Source organism: Lampetra fluviatilis, chromosome 74 (assembly GCF_964198595.1).
Source record: "Lampetra fluviatilis chromosome 74, kcLamFluv1.1, whole genome shotgun sequence".
NCBI classification, from domain to species: Eukaryota; Metazoa; Chordata; class Hyperoartia; order Petromyzontiformes; family Petromyzontidae; genus Lampetra; species Lampetra fluviatilis.
Window position 1 is genome coordinate 626,748 of NC_136348.1, and position 20,359 is coordinate 647,106.

At 56.6% G+C, this 20,359-nt stretch overlaps 1 protein-coding gene across 4 annotated transcripts in view; it reads left to right on the forward strand.

Moving 5' to 3' along the window:
• The first annotated feature begins 1,022 nt into the window (after positions 1–1,022).
• Positions 1,023–20,359, forward strand: part of LOC144953349 (coiled-coil and C2 domain-containing protein 1A-like) — a 43,049-nt gene continuing 23,712 nt past the window's right edge. For 3 of the 4 annotated variants that reach the window (XM_078883911.1, XM_078883913.1, XM_078883914.1), the window contains exons 1-12: positions 1,023–1,361; positions 1,730–1,874; positions 4,274–4,386; positions 8,075–8,170; positions 9,250–9,360; positions 9,569–9,953; positions 11,235–11,347; positions 12,079–12,187; positions 14,498–14,572; positions 15,123–15,235; positions 15,998–16,070; positions 19,406–19,575. In XM_078883911.1, coding sequence (XP_078740037.1) covers positions 1,284–1,361; positions 1,730–1,874; positions 4,274–4,386; positions 8,075–8,170; positions 9,250–9,360; positions 9,569–9,953; positions 11,235–11,347; positions 12,079–12,187; positions 14,498–14,572; positions 15,123–15,235; positions 15,998–16,070; positions 19,406–19,575 — 1,581 coding nt within the window. In that variant the 5' untranslated portion in view covers positions 1,023–1,283. The remainder of the gene's footprint in view (positions 1,362–1,729; positions 1,875–4,273; positions 4,387–8,074; positions 8,171–9,249; positions 9,361–9,568; positions 9,954–11,234; positions 11,348–12,078; positions 12,188–14,497; positions 14,573–15,122; positions 15,236–15,997; positions 16,071–19,405; positions 19,576–20,359) is intronic. The other variant, XM_078883912.1, reaches the window with a different exon arrangement.

The window sequence follows — 20,359 nt, forward strand, 5'->3', positions numbered from 1 at the left end:
TTTGAGGATACAACGACAACAAGCGTGTAAAATTGGAATCATCGAGAGTATTCTATATGAGTAAAGCGCTCTACCTCGCATTTACCGTTGTAAACCTTTTTCATGTGTAGTAGTTTCCTAGTAATTACCCTGTAATCGGGTAATTTGTATGGGGTAAGAGTAAAAGGTAGGCTCGTTGCTTTTTACCTTACCTGCTGAAGGGTAAAAGGTAGGGTAGAGTGATTGTATTGTGGTAAGGTAAAGGTAGGCTCGTTGTTTTTATCTTTTAACTTTTACCTTACATTGCCGAGGCCTGACTTTTGAGCCACACAGTATAAAAATACCCCTTTGTGTGTTGACTATTGGGCCACCCTGTATAATAAACACATTCCTGCGGAGGGAGCTGGTAGGAACGTTGGGTTGCTCGGTCAATGGCCAGGGTCAACAGCGGCGTGGTGTATTCCGCAAATATGGCCGACTGTGAGGGCGGGCACAAGCCGGCGTGAGTAGGTTAAACGTTGAGTTTTATAAGCGCACCACGGGGTGACCAGCCCCTCCCCAACCAGCCCCACCCCTCCCACCCAGCCCCTCCCTGTACGACGGATGGACGGACACAATAATCCCCTGTGGGCTGGTGTAACCAGGAGGTTCCTACCAGTATAAACTATTTGCCCTGATTTGGGCCACCCTCATTTGTACTGGCAAATGAGGTTCCAATGGTGTAAATGCTTACCCCGAGCTCTCATACTCTGATGGTGCATTGTCTTTGAGTTGTGCGCCTTTTGGCGTCATCTGGTCCAACCCATGTGAGACTAGTTTCTAAGGAAAGCTGTCTCGGATGTGGACCAATCAACTTCAAGGACAGTGCATATATTATCAGAGTTATGTTTTTTGTTTGCATTATGGCTGCAGGTATTGTGGTCTATGCAAACATGACTCCTTGTAAAAAAAGATGTCAGTTTTGTTGCCAGATAGAAGGGTTAAAAAACAATTATCAAGGAATCGAATGTTCCAGAGGAATCGCCGGCCACTGAATTGGAGACCATAGATTCTCGCGGATCGATTCCGCTTCCCTAGTCAAAGGCCTCGCCTCTGACAGCCCCGCAGGCTGTTTGGGTCCCCTTCGAGTCTCCTTGGGTCCCCTTCGGCTGCACCCCCTCGGTCGTTCCCCCGATAGCTTCCTCCACAGGGTGCGGTGCCCCGTTATTAACCCAACGCCGGCGGGCGCTTGGCGGGGACGAATCCCGAAGAGACCGGCGAAGCCTACGGTGTTGCCTTGAACCTCCCGCCGCGAAGGAGCGAGCATGGCCGGCAGGAGCCGCGGGGCCGACAGGGGTCGGGGTCGGGATCGGGATCGTCAGAATGAAGATTTGAAAAGAAAGGTGATGGTGGTGGTGGAGATGATGATGGTGGTGATGTTGGTGGTGATGATGATGATGGTGTTGATGTTGTTGGTGGTGGTGATGATGGTGGTGATGACCATGATGGTGGTGATGATCATGATGGTGGTAGTGATGTTGTTGGTGGAGATGATCATGATGGTGGTGGTGATGTTGTTGGTGGAGATTATCATGGTGGTGATCATGATGGTGGTAGTGATGATGATGGTGCTGATTATGGTATTCATGATGGTGACAGTGGTGATGATCATGGTGATAGTGGTGATGATGATGATGGTATTCATGATGGTGACAGTAGTGATGATGATGGTAGTGATGATGATGGTGGTGATGCCTGCTATATCACTCAGCTGGGGCTGCTACCATTTCCCGATGGTGATGGCGGGGGTTACGATGATGGTGATGGCGATGATGGGGATCTGGAGGCAGAGTTGGCGGCTCTGGTCGGGGGGACGGAGGGCAGAGCCAAGAAGGAGAAGCCACGCGGAAAAGGTGGTGAGTGCTCAGTCTATGGTGCAGTACTGAGTCTATGGTGCAGTGTTGAGTCTATGGTGCAGTGCTGAGTTTATGGTGCAGTGTTGAGTCTATGGTGCAGTGCTGAGTTTATGGTGCAGTGTTGAGTCTATGGGCAGTGTTGAGTCTATGGTGCAGTGTTGAGTCTATGGTGCAGTGCTGAGTCTATGGTGCAGTGCTGAGTCTATGGTGCAGTGTTGAGTCTATGGTGCAGTGTTGAGTCTATGGTGCAGTGCTGAGTCTATGGTGCAGTGCTGAGTCTATGGTGCAGTGTTGAGTCTATGGTGCAGTGTTGAGTCTATGGGCAGTGTTGAGTCTATGGTGCAGTGTTGAGTTTATGGTGCAGTGCTGAGTCTATGGTGCAGTGCTGAGTCTATGGTGCAGTGCTGAGCCTATGGTGCAGTGTTGAGCCTATGGTGCAGTGTTGAGTCTATGGTGCAGTGTTGAGTCTATGGTGCAGTGTTGAGTCTACGGTGCAGTGTTGAGTCTATGGTGCAGTGTTGAGTCTATGGGCAGTGCTGAGTCTATGGTGTAGTGTTTAGTCTACTGGCAGTGCTGAGTGTATGGTGCAGTGCTGAGTCTATGGTGCAGTGCTGAGTCTATGGTGCAGTGCTGAGTCTACGGGCAGTGATGAGTCTATGGTGCAGTGCTGAGTCTATGGTGCAGTGATGAGTCTATGGTGCAGTGTTCAGTCTATGGTGCAGTGTTGAGTCTACGGGCAATGCTGAGTCTATGGTGCAGTACTTAGTCCATGGTGCAGTGCTGAGTCTATGGAAAGTGTTGAGTCTATGGTGCAGTGTTGAGTCTATGGTGCAGTGTTGAGTCTATGGTGCAGTGTTGAGTCTGGTGCAGTGCTGAGTCTATGGTGCAGTGTTGAGTCTACGGGCAATGCTGAGTCTATGGTGCAGTACTTAGTCTATGGTGCAGTGCTGAGTCTATGGTGCAGTGCTGAGTCAATGGTGCAGTGTTGAGTCTATGGTGCAGTGCTGAGTCAATGGTGCAGTGTTGAGTATATGGTGCAGTGCTGAGTCAATGGTGCAGTGTTGAGTCTATGGTGCAGTGTTGAGTCTATGGTGCAGTGCTGAGTCTATGGTGCAGTGCTGAGTCTATGGTGCAGTGCTGAGTCTATGGTGCAGTGCTGAGTCTATGGTGCAGTGTTGAGTCTATGGTGCAGTGCTGAGTCTATGGTGCAGTGCTGAGTCTATGGTGTAGTGTTGAGTCTATGGTGCAGTGCTGAGTCTATAGGCAGTGCTGAGTCTATGGTGCAGTGTTGAGTCTATGGGCAGTGTTGAGTCTGTGATGCAGTGCTGAGTCTATGGTGCAGTGTTGATTATGGTAATGATTTGGGATGGAGAAGATGTTGCTTGTGATTATGGTGGTGGGGAGCGGTAGTGTAGTGGTTTGCGCGCTGCACTACGAACCTGGCGACCCGGGTTAAATTCCCGCTAACACCAGTGACGATTATCTGAACCGGTCCTGGCCTCCCCTAGGTCGACTCGGCCTCAAAATGAGTACCTGGTGCAGTGTGTAAACATCGCCACGAGGGAGACAAAGGCGGGGGTGGGCGTGGTGTTGGCCACCCGCCCCGTCGTGTGCCGTGCCGGCCTTCATAGGTGCTACTTGCTAACAGCACTTGCCCCAGCAGTCTGTTAAAGCTACATGGGGGATATATTTTTTGTCTTCGATGGTGATTTAGGTATTGGTGTTGATGTTGATGGGAGTGATGGTGTTGCTGGTGATGTAGGTAATGGTGTTGATGTTGATGGGGGTGATGGTCATGTAGATACAATGTTTCGCTCCGGATGATCGCTGCAAAGTATGATCTGTGTTTTGATTTAGTGTGCTCATCTTAAAGGTGCATTGAAAAATGTTGATACTCCGACTGATGCTCCTGCTGTTGTGGAGTGACTCATGCAGCCAGCTATGGCTGCAGGGTTTGTTAGTTAGTACATGTTGTTTATGTCGTTTATTGTGAAAATTCGGTCACAGTTCCTATGATCACTGTTTCATTACTTTGTGGCTTTATTTAGGTGATTTTCGAAAAGTTTTTTGGTTTGGCCATGTTTGTTTGTTTGTAGTACAGAGTCAGACTGATGGCCTTAATCTAAGTTGTCTTGTGGTTGTTGTTGTTTGACTTGCATCCCACTGGGATTTTTGCACACAGCGTTGGTGTAAGGTGCTTTTTCTGCATAATTTTGCTGTATTTTCTTGGATTTTCTGTTTGCACTTAGTCACATAGTCACTCTAAGATGTTTCCTTGTTTTTTTTTGTTGCGGTTGCACCCGATTCAAGAGCCGAATGGCTCACAGGGCTAAACCTAATAAATGAACTTGAAGATAATGGTGTTGATATTAATGGTGGTGATGGTGTGGATGTTCCAGTCACCCCGGGAGCGTTGGAGGACATCGCTCGGATGGCAGCAGTGTGCATGAGGGACGATGATGATGGTGATGATGGCGATGATGGCGACCTGGAGATGGACATGGAGTTATTGGTATGGGCAGGGTACACGGGGAGACGCGGGGGACACGCGAGGACACGCGAGGAGACGCGGGGGAGACGCGGGGGAGACGCAGGGAGACGCGGGGAGACGCAGGGAAGTCGCGAGGAGACGCGGGGGACACGCGGGGGTGACGCGGGGGAGACGCGGGGGAGACGCGGGGAGACTCGGGGGAGACTCGGGGAGACGCAGGGAAGACGCGAGGAGACGCGGGGGACACGCAGGGGAGACGCGGGGAGACACGGGGGAGACTCGGGGAGACGCGGGGGAGACGCGGAGGACACGCGAGGAGACGCGGGGGAGACGCGGGGAAGACGCGAGGAGACGCGGGGGACACGCAGGGGAGACGCGGGGAGACACGGGGGAGACGTGGGGGAGACGCGGGGGACACGCGGGGGAGACGCGGGGGAGACGCGAGGACACGCGAGGAGACGCGGGGGAGACGCGAGGACACGCGAGAACACGCGAGGAGACGCGGGGGAGACGCGAGGACACGCGAGGAGACGCGGGGGACACGCGGGGGAGACGCGGGGAGACGCGAGGAGACGCGGGGGACACGCGGGGGAGACTCGGGGAGACGCGGGGGAGACGCGGGGGAGACGCGAGGACACGCAAGGACACGCGGGGGAGACGCGGGGAGACGCGGGGAAGACGCGAGGAGACGCGGGGGGACACGCAGGGGAGACGCGGGGAGACACGGGGGAGACGCGGGGGAGACGCGGGGGAGACGCGGGGAGACGCGGTGGAGACGCGGAGGACACGCGAGGAGACGCGGGGGAGACGCGGGGAAGACGCGAGGAGACGCGGGGGACACGCAGGGGAGACGCGGGGAGACACGGGGGAGACGTGGGGGAGACGCGGGGGACACGCGGGGGAGACGCGGGGGAGACGCGAGGACACGCGAGGAGACGCGGGGGAGACGCGAGGACACGCGAGAACACGCGAGGAGACGCGGGGGAGACGCGAGGACACGCGAGGAGACGCGGGGGACACGCGGGGGAGACGCGGGGAGACGCGAGGAGACGCGGGGGACACGCGGGGGAGACTCGGGGAGACGCGGGGGAGACGCGGGGGAGACGCGAGGACACGCAAGGACACGCGGGGGAGACGCGGGGAAGACGCGAGGAGACGCGGGGGGACACGCAGGGGAGACGCGGGGAGACACGGGGGAGACGCGGGGGAGACGCGGGGGAGACGCGGGGAGACGCGGTGGAGACGCGGGGGAGACGCGGGGGAGACGCGGGGAGACTCGGGGGAGACTCGGGGAGACGCGGGGGAGACGCGGGGGAGACGCGGGGGAGACGCGAGGACACGCAAGGACACGCAAGGACACGCAAGGAGACGCGGGGGAGACGCGACGACACGCGAGGAGACGCGGGGGAGACGCAGGGAGACGCAGGGAAGTCGCGAGGAGACGCGGGGGACACGCAGGGGAGACGCGGGGAGACACGGGGGAGACTCGGGGAGACGCGGGGGAGACGCGGGGGAGACGCAGGGGAGACGCGAGGAGACGCGGGGGACACGCGGGGGAGACGCAGGGAGACGCGGGGGAGACGCGGGGGACACGCAGGGGAGTCGCGGGGAGACACGGGGGAGACTCGGGGAGACGCGGGGGAGACGCGGGGGAGACGCGGGTGAGACGCGGGGGAGACGCGAGGACACGCGAGGAGACGCGGGGGAGACGCGGGGAAGACGCGAGGAGACGCGGGGGACACGCAGGGGAGACGCGGGGGACACGCAGGGGAGACGCGGGGAGACACGGGGGAGACTCGGGCAGACGCGGGGGAGACGCGGGGGAGACGCGAGGACACGCGAGGAGACGCGGGGGAGACGCGAGGTCACGCGAGGAGACGCGAGGAGACGCGGGGGACACGCGGGGGAGACGCGAGGAGACGCGGGGGACACGCGGGGGAGACGCGGGGGAGACGCGGGGGAGACGCGAGGAGACGCGGGGAGACGCGGGGAGACGCGGGGAAGACGCGAGGAGACGCGAGGAGACGCGGGGGACACGCGGGGGAGACGCGGGGAGACACGGGGGAGACTCGGGCAGACGCGGGGGAGACGCGGGGGAGACGCGGGGAGACGCGGTGGAGACGCGGGGGAGACGCGAGGTCACGCGAGGAGACGCGAGGAGACGCGGGGGACACGCGGGGGAGACGCGAGGAGACGCGGGGGACACGCGGGGGAGACTCGGGGAGACGCGGGGGAGACGCGGGGGAGACGCCGGGGAGACGCGGGGGAGACGCGGGGGAGACGCGGGGGAGACGCGAGGAGACGCGGGGAGACGCGGGGAGACGCGGGGAAGACGCGAGGAGACGCGGGGGACACGCAGGGGAGACGCGGGGAGACACGGGGGAGACTCGGGCAGACGCGGGGGAGACGCGGGGGAGACGCGGGGAGACGCGGGGGAGACGCGGGGGAGACGCGGGGGAGACGCGGGGAGACTCGGGGGAGACTCGGGGAGACGCGGTGGAGACGCGGCGGAGACTCGGGGAGACTCGGGGAGACGCGGGGGAGACGCGGGGGAGACGCGGGTGAGACGCGGAGGAGACGCGAGGACACGCGAGGAGACGCGGGGGAGACGCGGGGAAGACGCGAGGAGACGCGGGGGAGACGCGGGGAGACGCGGGGAGACGCAGGGAAGACGCGAGGAGACGCGGGGGACACGCAGGGGAGACGCGGGGAGACACGGGGGAGACTCGGGCAGACGCGGGGGAGACGCGGGGAGACGCGGTGGAGACGCGGGGGAGACGCGGGGGAGACGCGGGGGAGACGCGGGGGAGACGCGGGGGAGACGCGGGGGAGACGCGGGGAGACTCGGGGGAGACTCGGGGAGACGCGGGGGAGACGCGGGGGAGACGCGGGGGAGACGCGGGGGAGACGCGGGGGAGACGCGGGGGAGACTCGGGGGAGACTCGGGGAAGACGCGACGCGGGGGAGACTCGGGGAAGACGCGACGCGGGGGAGACGCGGGGGAGACGCGGGGAGACGCGGGGGAGACGCGGGGAGACGCGGGGGAGACGCGAGGACACGCGAGGAGACGCGGGGGAGACGCGGGGAAGACGCGAGGAGACGCGGGGGACACGCGGGGGAGACGCGGGGAGACGCGGGGAGACGCAGGGAAGACGCGAGGAGACGCGGGGGACACGCAGGGGAGACGCGGGGAGACACGGGGGAGACTCGGGCAGACGCGGGGAGACGCGGGGGAGACGCGGGGGAGACGCGGGGGAGACGCGGGGGAGACGCGGGGAGACTCGGGGGAGACTCGGGGAGACGCGGGGGAGACGCGGGGGAGACGCGGGGGAGACTCGGGGGAGACTCGGGGGAGACGCGACGCGGGGGAGACGCGGGGAGACGCGGGGGAGACTCGGGGAGACGCGGGGGAGACGCGGGGGAGACGCGGGGGAGACGCGGGGGAGACGCGGGGGAGACGCGGGGGAGACGCGGGGGAGACGCGGGGGAGACGCGGGGGAGACGCGGGGGAGACGCGGGGGAGACGCGGGGGAGACGCAGGGTGACACGGGGTGAGACGGGCGAGTCACGGGGTAAACACGACGGGGATGCTGGGGGCCACAGGGTAGACATGGAAGATACACGGGGGGGGGGGGGGGGGGGGGGGGAGACTTGTTGCGGAGATACGGAGGGGGGGGGAACGCTGTTACCATGGCGACCATGTCCCCAGGCTGAGCTGCAGGAGGTGATGGAAGACGTTGAGACAGAAGCCCCGGTCTCCAAACCACAGCCCCAGCCTCAAGCTGTGGTCCCTACACACTCACAGGTACCTCCCTCTCACATCGTGTTTCTCCCTATCTCCGTCTCACTCTCACTGTGTGTCACACTCTCCCCATGTCTCTCTCTCACTGTGTGTCTCACTCTCCCCATGTCTCTCTGCCTCTCTCTCACTGTCTCACTCTCCCCATGTCTCTCCGCCTCTCACTGTGTGTCTCCCTCTCCCCATGTCTCTCCGTCTCTCTCTCACTGTGTGTCTCACTCTCCCCATGTCTCTCTGTCTCTCACTGTGTGTCTCACTCTCCTCATGTCTCTCTCTCACTGTGTGTCTCACTCTCCCCATGTCTCTCTGCCTCTCTCTCACTGTCTCACTCTCCCCATGTCTCTCCGCCTCTCACTGTGTGTCTCACTCTCCCCATGTCTCTCCGTCTCTCTCTCACTGTGTGTCTCACTCTCCCCATGTCTCTCTGTCTCTCACTGTGTGTCTCACTCTCCCCATGTCTCTCACTGTGTGTCTCACTTTCCCCATGTCTCTCTGCCTCTCTCTCACTGTCTCACTCTCCCCATGTCTCTCCGCCTCTCACTGTGTGTCTCACTCTCCCCATGTCTCTCCGTCTCTCTCTCACTGTGTGTCTCACTCTCCCCATGTCTCTCTGTCTCTCACTGTGTGTCTCACTCTCCCCATGTCTCTCACTGTGTGTCTCACTTTCCCCATGTCTCTCTGCCTCTCTCTCACTGTCTCACTCTCCCCATGTCTCTCCACCTCTCACTGTGTGTCTCACTCTCCCCATGTCTCTCCGTCTCTTTCTCACTGTGTGTCTCACTCTCCCCATGTCTCTCTGTCTCTCACTGTGTGTCTCACTCTCCCCATGTCTCTCTCTCATTGTGTGTCTCACTCTCCCCATGTCTCTCTGCCTCTCTCTCACTGTGTGTCTCACTGCCCATGTCGCTCCGTCTCTCTCTCACTGTGTGTCTCACTCTCCCCATGTCTCTCCGTCTCACTCTCACTGTGTGTCTCACTCTCCCCATGTCTCTCCGTCTCACTCTCACTGTGTGTCTCACTCTCCCCGTGTCTCTCTCTGCCTCTCTCCCCATGTCTCTCACTCTCCCCGTGTCTCTCCCGCACAGCCCATGGTGTCTCTGCTGGAGTCCCGTGTCTCTCTCTACGCTGAAGCTGTCTCCAACGCTCGCCTGGCGGGGGAAAGCGCCAAAGCCCGTCGATTCGAGCGTGGACTCAAGGTCAGGAAACGCTTCCCAGACACGCATTCAGAGTCTTACTCATTCAGAGACTCACCCACTCAGATAATTATTCAGAGACTCACTAACTCATAGACTGACTAATATACTCACTCACTCAAAGACTCACTCACTCAGAGACTCACTCCGACTCTCCGTGTCTCCTCTCTCTCCCCGTATCTCCTCCCACTCTGCTCTGCATCTCCTCCAGAGCTGCCAGGATTTGCTGAAAGCTGCCAAGTCCGGCCGCTCCATCTCCGAGGAGGACATACCGCCGCCCGTGGCCACAGGAAACAAAACCCGGGAGGCAAAGCCGGAACCGGATCCAAAACCAGAAGTTAAACCGGAGCAAAAGCCGGAAGTGAGACCCAAACCGGAAGTGAAGCCGAAGCCGGAAGTTGCACCAAAACCGGAAGTGAAGTCGCCACCGCCCATGAAACCGGAAGTGAGCCCGGAGCAAAAGCCGGAAGTGAGACCCAAACCGGAAGTGCAAGCGAAACCGAAAATGAGTCCGGAACCGGAGCTGAAACCAAAACCGGGAACGGAACAGAAACGGGAGCCAGAGCCCGGGAACAGATCTGGATCGGAGGATCCAAGTGAGTGATGGTGGTGATGGTTGCTGTGATGATGGTAGTGGTTGTGATGGTGATTGTGGTGATGATACATGTGTAGTGTCATAGGTCTCTTCTTCCTCTTTGTCGAGGCTTGCGTGTGTGTGTGCGGGTGGCGTGCGGCGCACACACACTCAGACGGAGACGAGGTAGTCGCAGGGGGCACCGTCCTCTTTATTATCTCCCGCGTCCACGCCACCAACTCCGGCCCCCTCTCTCTCACGACCACGCTGCCGAACGACCCGGCCCAGACACGACCCCGTTCCCGTTGCACCAACGGCGTCGACCGAGACAGCCAACTGCTCTCGGGCCGCGCGATGATCGGGCGAAGGTGGCAGCGATGAAGGCGGCGACGACGACAAGACGAGTCCACTCCCAGAACCGGCAGCCCCAGAGCTCTCACTCTCCGCTGCTTTTATTCCCCTTGGCGCGGCTTGGCTCCGCCCTAGCCACGCCTCCCTTCTCGAACCCACCAGAGGGTTCCAAGGGCCTCCCCACGAGGTCTACCGTGACCCTTGCCCCAGTTGCTCCGCCCTGCCGGCACACACACCGTGTATGCGCTCAACGACGTGTTCGCTAAGTGTCTACTTGCAGCTGCTGTACAGCAGTCAGCGCCGTGTCACTACGCATGCAACATGCATATAACACACGTGTAGTGAGCGGCTTCCGAGACGTAACTTGTATAGGGCTCCTTGTTTATTTCTCACACTTTACGGGCAGAGTCACTGAGTAACACACACACTGGGCTACGTAGAGCTGACCCACTGGTACTACCGCATCGGCGGCATCAGCTGGCTGACGAAACAGTGGCGACGAGGATGGGGACCTACAGCGGATCAGCTCTACGGCCGAACGACGATGAAGAGATCACGACGAAGACGGCGACGGCAGCCAGGACCCGAACCCCCCACGACAGCCCCGAACCTCCGGTTACCTCCCTCTTTTATCCTCCTCAGCATGGCCACGCCCCCCTTCTAGAACGCTCATGCAGGTTCCAGGAGCTTCCCGACTGATCCCCGCCTCTGACCCTTGGCCCAGTTACACCCCCCTTATGTTATATAGCGGACCCATACACGTGGTTATCCTTCACGGTCAACAGATGGCACCCTGTCACTACACATGCAACATACATAAAATGTACATACATCATACATACAACACACATACGTGTCTCCCAATGTTTCCCTGTGTCTCTCCCGTGTCTCCCTGTGTCTGTGTCTCTCCCGTGTCCCTCCCGTGTCTTCCCCCCGTGTCTTCTCCACGTAGCTCCCTTGCTGTTGGATCTGCGTCAACGCCAGAGGGAGTACTCAGTAGCAGCGCTGGCCGCCAAGAAACACGGAGACACGGAGACAGCCATGGCATATTTTCGGACAGCCAAGGTGAGACACGGGGAGATTCGGGGAGACACGGCGTGACACGGGAGAGACCGAGACACAAAGGAGATACGGTGGAAACACGGGGAGACGGGATACACGTGGAGACACGGGGGAGACACGGTGAAACACGGTGAGACATGGTGAGACACGGGGGAGACGGACACAAAGGAGATACGGTGGAAACACGGGGAGACGGGATACACGTGGAGACACGGGGGAGACTTGGGAAGACTCGGAGAGACTTGGAGACGAGGGGAGACGCGGGAAAACACGGGGGAGACTTGGAGAGACACGGGTGAGATACGGGGGAGACACGGTGAGACACGGAGAGACACGGGGGAGATACGGTGAAACACGGAGAGACACGGTGAGATACGGGGGAGACACGGTGAGACACGGATAGACACGGTGAGATACGGGGGAGACTTGGGAAGACTCGGAGAGACACGGGGGAGACAGACACGGGAGACTCGGGGAGTGGGATAGATGTGAGGATTTGTTTCTAAATGTGCCGTTGTCTCCCCCTCCACTTCTCCGCCCCATAACCCCATGACCCCATAACCCAGTGATCCCATCACCCTGTCTCCGTGACCCCATAACCCTGTGACCCCATAACCTCGTGACCCCATAACCTGGTGACCCCAAAACCTCGTGACCCCATAACCCCACCCTAATAACCCCGTGATCTCATGACCCCATAACCCTGTGACCCCATGACCCTGTGACCCTGCTAGTCGTTTGACGCTGTTATCTCTGCGCTGTTGAGAGGGGAACGCGTCGACCTGTCCAACGCTCCTCCTCCTCCTCCTGCTGCTCCTGCTGCTGTTGCTCCATCTCCTGCTGGTACCATCACCACCACCATCACAACCATCAACATCACCACTATCACCACCACAAACACCACCACCATTAACATCACCACCACTATCACCACCATCACCACCACTATCACCACCATTAACATCACCACCATTAAAATCACCACCACCATTAACATCACCACCACTATCACCACCATCACCACCACTATCACCACCATTAACATCACCACCATTAACATCACCACCACCATTAACATCACCACCACTATCACCACCATTAACATCACCATCACTATCACCACCACCATTAACATCACCACCACCATCACCACCACAAACACCACCACAAACACCACCACCATTAACATCACCACCACAAACACCACCACCATTAACATCACCACCACTATCACCACCACTATCACCACCACCATTAACATCACCACCACCATTAACATCACCACCATTAACATCACCACAAACACCACCAACGTTAACATCACCACCACCACAAACACCACCAACGTTAACATCACCACCACCACAAACACCACCACCGTTAACATCACTACCACCACAAACACCACCAACGTTAACATCACCACCACTATCACCACCACTATCACCACCACCATTAACATCACCACCACCATTAACACCACCACCACCATCACCACCACAAACACCACCACCATTAACATCACCACCACCATCACCACCACAAACACCACCACCATTAACATCACCACCACCATCACCACCACTATCACCACCACCGTTAACATCACCACCACTATTACCACCACTATCACCACCACCATTAACATCACCACCACCATTTACATCACCACCACCATTAACATCACCACCACCATTAACATCACCACCACCATCACCACCACAAACACCACCACCATTAACACCACCACCACCATCACCACCACAAACACCACCACCATTAACATCACCACCACCATCACCACCACAAACACCACCACCATTAACATCACCACCACCATCACCACCACAAACACCACCACCATTAACATCACCACCACCATCACCACCACTATCACCACCACCATTAACATCAACACTACCATTAACATCACCACCACTATCACCACCACCATTAACATCACCACCACCATTAACATCACCACCACCATCACCACCACAAACACCACCACCATTAACATCACCACCACAAACACCACCACCATTAACATCACCACCACCATCACCACCACAAACACCACCACCATTAACATCACCACCACAAGCACCACCACCATTAACATCACCACCACCATCACCACCACAAACACCACCACCATTATCACCACCACAAACACCACCACCATTAACATCACCACCACAAACACCACCACCATTAACATCACCACCACCATCACCACCACAAACACCACCACCATTAACATCACCACCACCATCACCACCACAAACACCACCACCATTAACATCACCACCACTATCACCACCACCATTATCAGTCTCGACCTGTCCAATGCTCCACCACCTCACCTCCTGCTGCACCTCATGCTGGTACCATCATGACCATCACCAACATCAACACCACCACCACCATCAAGACCACCACCACCATCAAGACCACCACCACCATCAACACCACCACCATCAACACCACCACCATCAACACCACCATCAATACCCAGTGTCGACTTCTCCAATTTTCCTCCTCCTGCTGCAGCTGCTAACATCAAAACAATCACCACCATTCATATCCTCAACATCAACATGATCATCATCACTATAAACATTAACATCATCATCCCTATCAACATGATCATCATCACTATCATTAACATGGTGGTAGTGATGGTGATGATGATGGTGGTGGTGATGATGGTGGTGGTGATGGTGGTGATGTTGGTGATGGTGGTGGTGATGATGATGGTGGTGGTGATGGTGGTGATGGTGGTGATGGTGGTGATGTTGGTGATGGTGGTGATGTTGGTGATGGTGATGGTGGTGATGATGGTGGTGGTAATGGTTGTGGTGGTGATGGTGATGGTGGTGATGTTGATAATGGTGGTGGTGATGATGTTGATGGTGGTGGTGGTAGTGATGGTGGTGATGGTGGTGGTGATGGTGGTGGTGATGTTGGTGATGTTGATGGTGGTGGTGGTGGTGATGGTGGTGATGATGTTGATGGTGGTGGTGGTGATGGTGGTGATGATGGTGGTGGTGATGGTGGTGATGATGGTGGTGGTGGTGGTGGTGGTGTTGGTGGTGATGGTGATGGTGGTGGTGATGTTGGTGATGTTGGCAATGGTTATTTTCCCACCAGTGCCGGTGAACGTCGCTCCAAGTCCCAAAGTTGGAGGTCCGGAACCACAGACAAAACCTCCCCCCTCGCTACCCGGTGACTACTCCGCCACGTTTGTTTCCTCGTGTCTCCCCGCGTCTCCCCGCTTCTCCTCGCGTCTCCTCGCGTCTCCCCGCGTCTCCCCCGCGTCTCCCCGCGTCTCCCCCGCTTCTCCCCGCGTTTCCCCGCGTCTTTCCGCGTCTCCCCCGCTTCTCCTCGCGTCTCCCCGCGTCTCCCCGCGTCTCCCCGCGTCTCCCCGTGTCTCCCCCCATCTCCTCGCGTCTCCCCGCGTCTCCCCCACGTCTCCCCGCGTCTCCCCGCGTCTCCCCCGCTTCTCCTCGCGTCTCCCCGCTTCTCCTCGCGTCTCCCCGAGTCTCCCCCGCGTCTCCCTGCGTCTCCCCGCGTCTCCCCGCGTCTCCCCGCGTCTCCCCGAGTCTCCCCGCGTCTCCCCGCGTCTCTCCGAGTCTCCCCGCGTGTCCCCGCGTCTCCCGCGTCTCCCCGCGTCTTCCAGAGTCTCCCCGCGTCTCCCCGCGTCTCCCCGCGTCTCCCCGCGTCTCCCCGCGTCTCCCGTGGTTCTCCGTGACTCCCCATATCTGTCTCCCCGTAGACACGCCGCTGTCCGCGCTGGAGGCTCGTCTGTCTGCCTACAGAGACATCGCAGCTCAGGCCAAGAAGGAGGGGAACAGTGCTAAGGCTCGGAGACACGAACGCATCGCCACGGTAACTACGCCCATGAGTTACATTGGTAACCTCTCTCATGGTAACCCATGGGCAGTGCTGAGTCTGTGGTGCAGTGCTGAGTCTTTGGACAGTGTTGAGTCTGTGGTGCAGTGTTGAGTCTGTGGTGCAGTGTTGAGTCTATGGGCAGTGCTGAGTCTATGGGCAGTGTTGAATCTGTGGTGCAGTGTTGAGTCTGTGGTGCAGTGTTGAGTCTATGGTGCAGTGTTTAGTCTATGGTGCAGTGCTGAGTCTATGGGCAGTGCTGAGTCTGTGGTGCAGTGTTGAGTCTGTGGTGCAGTGTTGAGTCTATGGTGCAGTGCTGAGTCTATGGGCAGTGTTGAGTGTATGGGCAGTGCTGAGTCTATGGGCAGTGTTGAGTCTGTGGTGCAGTGCTGAGTCTATGGGCAGTGCTGAGTCTATGGGCAGTGTTGAGTCTATGGGCAGTGCTGAGTCTATGGTGCAGTGTTGAGTGTATGGGCAGTGCTGAGTCTATGGTGCAGTGTTGAGTCTATGGTGCAGTGTTGAGTCTCTGGTGCAGTGTTGAGTTTATGGGCAGTGTTGAGTTTATGGGCAGTGCTGAGTATATGGGCAGTCATATTCTTTGGGTCTTTCGGTAAAGTCACGTAGATAGGTTCAAAGAAAATAGCAAAAAACTACGACGTTTCGATCGCAACACAAGCAGTCGTCATCAGGAAAAGCCACCCCCCCCCCCCGTGTGTTGGGGTTGTCTATGAGCTGGGTTTGTTTTTGTGCGGTGTACAGAGCTATGTGGACGCTATCAAGGCTCTGAAGGCTGGGAAGCCGGTGGACTTCAGCGAGCTTCCAGCTCTGCCCTGTAAATACTCACAGATACTCATTACACACTCGCTCACAAACCCACAGATACTCACTCACAAACCCACCCACAAACCCACAGATACTCATTACACACTCACAAACCCACAGATACTCATTACACACTCACTCACAAACCTACAGATACTCATTACACACTCACTCACAAACCTACAGATACTCATTACACACTCACTCACAACCCACAGATACTCATTACACACTCACTCACAAACCCACAGATACTCATTACACACTCACAAACCTACAGATACTCATTACACACTCACTCACAAACCCACAGATACTCATTACACACTCACTCACAAACCTACAGATACTCATTACACACTCACAACCTACAGATACTCATCACAACTCACTCACAAACCCACAGATACTCATTACACACTCACTCACAAACCCACAGATACTCATTACACACTCACTCACAACCTACAGATACTCATTACACACTCACTCACAACCTACAGATACTCATTACACACTCACTCACAAATCCACAGATACTCATTACACACTCACAACCTACAGATACTCATTACACACTCACAACCTACAGATACTCATTACACACTCACAAACCCACAGATACTCATTACAAACTCACTCACAAACCCACAGATACTCATTACACACTCACTCGCAAACCCACGGATACTCCAATACCAATACAACCGCCATTCCCCATAGAGTGACGTCACCACGGCGCCTGTGCCAAGCCAGGTGCACTTTGAGGCCACGTGAAGTCTCAGAGGCTCGCTGCTGACAGGAAGTGCCATGGGTTGGCTGACTGAGATGAGTGATAGATGCACCGCCAGCTGTACCCCTTACTGTGCCAACCTGCTGCATTTTAGCCACCCCGCGCTCTGCTCGTTGTTCTGGGCGTCTCTCGTACCAGCGGTGTCAAGATCCACATCCTCCCATACCGCATCAGTCCATCTCTTCTCCAGGCCATGTCGCACCCGTTTAGCCCCCTCTACGCGGCCAAACAGAAGCCACTTGGGCATGTGGTGGCTGGGCATATGGGCTACATAAACACGCTACAGTACACCCCAACCCCTCGTCCACGTCGTGGGAGGTGGTAACAGTTAAAGAACAGGATTGCCAGACAGGGTGAAGTATGGTGGGTGGTTCGACCACCTGGGCCGCTTCATGAAGGCCTGTCTGGACTCACCTGGAGAGGCACTGGCTAACGGGGCTCTGGTTAGCCACCGCTTAGGCTAAGGGAGTAAACCCTGACAAAATCCAAGGTGGATACCAAGTGGCCAACGGCATATGGCGGAGGTGCCACTGTATGTCTGGTGTTTCAGGGCAAGCCTTCCAGTCGTCTTGGTTTTCTCCATTGCCATTGGACCCAGGCTTGGTTCCTGGTTAAGCCCCGTGCGGTAGGCTGGTGTGCAACAGACACTGCACGTAAATTAATTCACGCACTGGCACCCTCCTGGACAACTGTGCCATCGCACTACCACACTACACACCCAAAGCCCTTGGGCGATTGGCAAGTGGCGAGCGGGGCAGGCCTATGCAGCTTGAAGCTCCTAGTCACAACCCAGCACCAAGGCGGGGGCTATTAGAAGGTCGTCATGCACTCGGATTAGGCAGGAGTGCATCCCGGCAGCTGTAGCTGTGACTGAGCAGCCCACCAGGATCCACTCTGCTCACCCCAAATGGGGAGGGGGCTAGAAAAGGTGCCCTAAACATAGCCTGCCTAGTAACATCCTGTCTGGCTTAGTGTGACCAGAGGGAGCATCAATAATTGTTGTCGAAACACAACAGAAATGTAGCCTAAACATTGTATCGTGGAATGTCAGGACCCTCACAGACAACCCAAGCTCGCAACGTCCAGAGCGCCGAACTGCTCTTGTGGCGCGCGAGCTGAGACGATTTAACATCCATATTGCCGTCCTCAGTGAAACCCGTCTGGCGGACGAAGGCCAACTGACCGAGCTAAGTGGAGGCTACACCTTCTTGTGGAAGGGTAAACCAGCGCATGAACGACGCCTGCATGGCGTAGGGTTTGCAATAGACAACGTGCTCATCAACAGCTCAAGTGGCCTTCCAATTGGTATCCATGAGCGTTTCATGACCCTACGCCTGAAACTCGCAAAAGACCAAAATGCAACCATCATCAGCACCTGTTCACCAACGCTGAACTCTGAAGAAGACACCAAGGAGACCGACTACAGCCGACTCAACCAAATCCTTCAGGGGACACCAACAGCTGACGAGCCGATTCTCGTCGGCGACTTCAATACTCGAGTTGGGAGAGACCATCAGATGTGGAACGGTGTCATTGGTAAAGAGGGAGTTGGAAAGTTCAACTCCGAAGCAAATCTTCTATTCCCAGCTCAGCGCTGGATCACGTTACCCCCGGAGGTCAGAGGAAGCGTTTCCGTGACAACCTTAAAATGCACCTCAAGCGAAGCCACGTAGATCCAAACAACTGGGAAATCTATGCTCTTGGTAGACCATCATGGAAGGCCAAAATAAACAATGGAACTCAGCATTTTGAGGCTGTGCGAAGAGAGTTGATAGCCAGGAGAAGAGCACGCCACAAAGCAACACACCAGAGACAGAGACAATGTGGGAACTCCAGGATGGACCATCCTGGTGCCCCCACTGTGCCAAGATCTGCAGGTCACGGATTGGCCTGTTCAGCCATCTCCAAACCCATGGCCAGCCAGGTCCACCTCACAACACAGACGAGTGACACCCGGACTACGAGGGATCCCAGAAGAATACACCCCAACCTACAGTACACCTCATCCTACAGTACACCCCAACCTTCAGTACACCCCAACCTACAGTACACCCCACCCTACAGTACACCCCACGCTACGCTGCCGCTCCCCACTACACAACAAGCTTTCTTTAAACATACACAGACAAGAACACACGCACACAAATACACAAACACACAGACACAAGGACATAAATAACACACAGACGTAAAATAATACAAGACACGACTGTCACACAGAGATATTAACAATACAGATACTAATAATACAGATACTGTACACGCATGCAGATGACAAAAATGTTCAAACAAACTATAGACGTTAAACAATCATGCACGTTATATTAATGGGCACTAATAAACATTTCGATAATACACTGATAAAATATTCCCCTGTATAGCCCACAACATACTACGAGCACCTACCTTCACACACGCACACACACACATCACAGATACTCCATACTCACATACTCATTCACATATTCGCTCATATCCACTCGCATCTCCCCAAGTCTCCCCTCATCTCCCTGCGTCTCCCCCATGTTACGCTCCCCCCATGTCTCCCCCAGCATTCCCTCCCATCCCGGGAGTCGTGGGATCGGGGGGTGAGGACGCCGTCGTTGCCTCCCTGGCGAGCCTGGACAGACACGGAGACCTGCAGAGCGCGGAGATGGAGACGGGGGAGAGTGGGCAGAGGAGTGGGGAGAAGATGGAGAGAGCTTCTGCTGGTACTCGCTCGGTACGAGGAGAGTGGGGAGAGTGGGGAGAGTGAGGAGAGTGGGGAGAGTGGAGGGGGTGGGGAGAGAACTTCCGCTACCCATTTGGTACGAGGAGAGTTTGCGAGAGTGGGGTAAGTGGAGAGAGAGGCGACATTGGGGAGGGTGGGGAGAGTGTTGAGAGAGTTCCCGCTACCTGCTTGGTACAGGGAGAGAGAGGTGGTGGTGGTAATGATGGAGGTGGTGATGATGATGGTGGTGATGGTGGGGGTGAATAACCGCAATACCATGGATGGAAGGCCAATTCCAAAATCGGCTAATTTCCTCATGGTGCTTGTAGCCACCACAGTGACCAAACTTGGGGCTCTGGATGGGTGAGAGGGGCTGTTAACCCCTCCACCTTCATATCAACTACCACAAACCCATATGGAAAATATAGAATGAAGCTTAAATTTTGACTTAAAACTTTCATGGCTGCAGGAATTCATATTCTATGGTTCTTTAACAATAAAATAAAAAGAAAGTGAATATCACGACATTTCGATCGCAACACAAGCGGTCGACCGCTTGTTTTTTTCTATCTACGTGACTTTATCAAAAGAACCATAGAATAGAATGAAGCTTGTGCCAGAGGCCCGGGGGGACAGGCGTCTATGAGGTCTCCTGGCCAAACCCCATTTGGCGGAGCTAGGAGACTGAATCCTTACCCTCGGGGTTCCTCCAGAAACAGCAAAAAGCCACTGCGAGTGGAATGTTCAAACGCTCACTGCGGAGGAAAGGCTACCACTATTCTGTTGGGAGCTGGAC